General features: G+C 55.5%; 1 protein-coding gene across 1 annotated transcript; it reads left to right on the top strand.

The window, feature by feature from the left end:
- Nucleotides 1-432: 432 nt before the first annotated feature.
- LOC311370641 (zinc transporter Slc39a7-like) lies at nt 433-3,154 on the top strand (the record flags this gene model as incomplete). The annotated part of the gene is made up of 3 exons (XM_084488984.1): nt 433-543; nt 1,193-1,389; nt 1,995-3,154. Coding segments are annotated over 3 exons (563 nt in total), but the record flags the coding sequence as incomplete, so codon positions are not given.

Below are 3,154 nucleotides of genomic sequence, written 5' to 3'. Positions count from 1 at the left end.
AGCTGCACCCGTAGCACGTAGCATATAGCTGGACCCGTAGCACGTAGCATATAGCTGGACCCGTAGCACGTAGCATATAGCTGGACCCGTAGCACGTAGCATATAGCTGGACCCGTAGCACGTAGCATATAGCTGGACCCGTAGCACGTAGCATATAGCTGGACCCGTAGCACGTAGCATATAGCTGGACCCGTAGCACGTAGCATATAGCTGGACCCGTAGCACGTAGCATATAGCTGGACCCGTAGCACGTAGCATATAGCTGGACCCGTAGCACGTAGCATATAGCTGGACCTGTAGCACGTAGCATATAGCTGGACCCGTAGCACGTAGCATATAGCTGGACCCGTAGCACGTAGCCTGACCTGTATGGATGTGTAGCTGTACTTGTGGCACGTAGCTGGACTTTGACGGGTGGTTTCTCTGCTCCAGACTCCCCCAAGGCGAAGGAGAGCGACGGGGAGGAGGAGAAGGAGGAGAAGGGGGAGGACAAAGACAAGAAGAAGACGACGACGGTGAAGAAAGTAGAGACCCCCAACACAGGTATTGTAAAGTTCCCTTAATGAACTTTAAGGGTTTCTCTGCTGTTGTGTGTGTGTGTGTGTGTGTGTGTGTGTGTGTGTGTGTGTGTGTGTGTGTGTGTGTGTGCGTTGACATGTACATGGACCTGTGTTTCTCAGACAAAATGTTAAAATACCAGCCATTAACTCATGCTCTTTCAGTAGGTGGTTATAACACAAAACTGGTTGTACTTATTTATGGTAGCCTTGGACACGTTCACAGACAGTGTGTCAGAGGATTGCAAATCGCTGGATTAATAAGAAGAAATCTAAGCAAATAGCCAAATACTGCTCTGTGTCATCAAGCACAGGCATGTATGGAGAAGGCGGTGCCATCTCTACCCCTGATAACGTTGTATTCATTTACTCATTTGCTTGGCAGTAGTACTTCAAGTACTTAATTTGCTTGAAGTACTTGCACGGTGTTTGTGTTGCTGTGCGAGACATAAATGGGCTCTTTATTAATATTTGGAATGCTGTGTCGTTGTAAGTATTGGTCGTTCCAAATAAATGAAGTGTGTGTGTGTGTGTGTGTGTGTGTGTGTGTGTGTGTGTGTGTGTGTGTGTGTGTGTGTGTGTGTGTGTGTGTGTGTGTGTGTGTGTGTGTGTGTGTGTGTGTCTCTCTCTCACAGAGGTCAAGGTGTCGGCCTACCTGAACCTGGCGGCCGACTTCACGCACAACTTCACGGACGGTCTGGCCATCGGCGCGTCGTTCCTGGTCAGCCCGGCCGTGGGCGCCGTCACCACGGTGACCATCCTGCTGCACGAGGTCCCGCACGAGATCGGGGACTTCGCCATCCTGGTGCAGTCGGGCTGCACCAAGAAGAAGGTGAGACAGGGGGGGAGACAGACAGACAGACAGACAGACAGGAGGAGGAGGGGGAGAGACAGACAGACAGACAGACAGACAGGAGGAGGAGGGGGAGAGACAGACAGACAGACAGGAGGAGGAGGAGAGACAGACAGACAGGAGGAGGAGAGACAGACAGGAGGAGAGACAGACAGACAGACAGACAGACAGGAGGAGGAGAGACAGACATGAGGACAGACAGACAGGAGGAGGACAGACAGACATTTCTGTCATCATTTTTTGTATAAACTAGATTTATTCGGACAGTCAGCGCAAATCTCCTTTCTACTACACTACTCTACTTCCACTGTACCACCAGTAATCAGTGAGGGCTCTTATTGTGTAGTGGCGTTGTTCCTCACGCTCCGCTTCCTGTCCCGCCCCCCCCCCCCCCCCTCCGCTTCCTGTCCCCCGCCCCCCCCCCCCCCCCCCTCCACATCCTGTCCCGCCCCCCCCCCCCCTCTCCACATCCTGCCCCGCCCCCCCCCCCCCCCCCCTCCACATCCCGTCCCGCCCCCCCCCCTCCACATCCTGCCCCGCCCCCCCCCCCCCCCCTCCGCATCCTGTCCCCCCCCCTCCTCCAGGCCATGTGTCTGCAGCTGCTGACGGCGCTGGGCGCCATGGCGGGCACGGCCTGCTCGCTGTTGGCGGAGGGCGTGGGCGCGGCGGCCACGGCGTGGATCCTGCCCTTCACGGCGGGCGGGTTCGTCTACATCGCCACGGTGACCGTGCTGCCCGAGCTGCTCTCGGGGCGCTCCAGCTTCGGCCAATCGGTGATGGAGATCCTGGCGCTGCTGCTGGGCGTCGGCATGATGGTGCTGATAGCAGAGTACGAGTAGAGAGGGGGGGGGGGAGGGAGGGAGGGGGGGGGGAGGGAGGGGGAGATGGCTGCAGAGTGAATGGGTGATGCTTAGGGAGAGTATGGTTTTATATTTCGCGATTGTGTGTGTGTGCGCGTTTAGGTCCGCACACTACACACACACACACACACACACACACACACACACACACACACACACACACACACACACTAAACCTGGTGTACATGCCATGGCGCTTTATTCCACTGGTGATCCGTCTGAATACTGTGTCCCCCGTGGCCCCCCGGGCCCCGGAGTGGGCTGAGGGGCCCCGACCAGCTCCAGAGCCGCCCTGAGCGTGGACGGAGATGAGGACTGACGACTGAAATCGAACGCGCACGTTTACCAGACCACCGCACGGTGGAGCTGCTGCAGCGGTGGATTTTTCCAAGAAAAAGTAAAATATTGGAATTGACGAAGTGAAGTGGTGAGGATGTGACGACTTGAGGTTGCGGAGGGTCGTCTGTAGATCCCACCACTAGAGGGGGCTGGGGGGGGGGGCGTCCCACTCTACATGATGAGATGGTGGCAGGTCGGCGGGGCTTGGTTGGGGGTCACATCGTGAGTTGTCGTTCTTTAAAGATCTGCCGTTTGTTTGTGTGGGGAACCCGCTGTGTCTAACGCATGTCCTTGGAGTGTCACGTTTTATTAGGTTTGAGTCGTGAGGTCAGGGTAGCGTCTGTTGGTCGTCTGTCCTCCCGATAAACCCGACGCGGAAACGTTTCATCGACTCCGCCGATAAAACCGTTCCTGACCGTATTGCGTCGGAGAGGAGAATGTATTCCGAACTTGGACCAAATCCAGAAGCAGCCCCGGGCGGGGGAATTTTGTTGCTTTTCTCTGAAGGTGAACAATAAAAAAAAAAAAATAACATCAAAACAGAA

The sequence above is a fragment of the Micromesistius poutassou genome (assembly GCF_964030765.1).
Source record: "Micromesistius poutassou genome assembly, contig: SCAFFOLD_478, whole genome shotgun sequence".
In the NCBI taxonomy this organism is placed as follows: Eukaryota; Metazoa; Chordata; class Actinopteri; order Gadiformes; family Gadidae; genus Micromesistius; species Micromesistius poutassou.
Note: the sequence above shows the minus strand (reverse complement) of the source record. Positions and strands in the feature narration are given on the sequence as shown.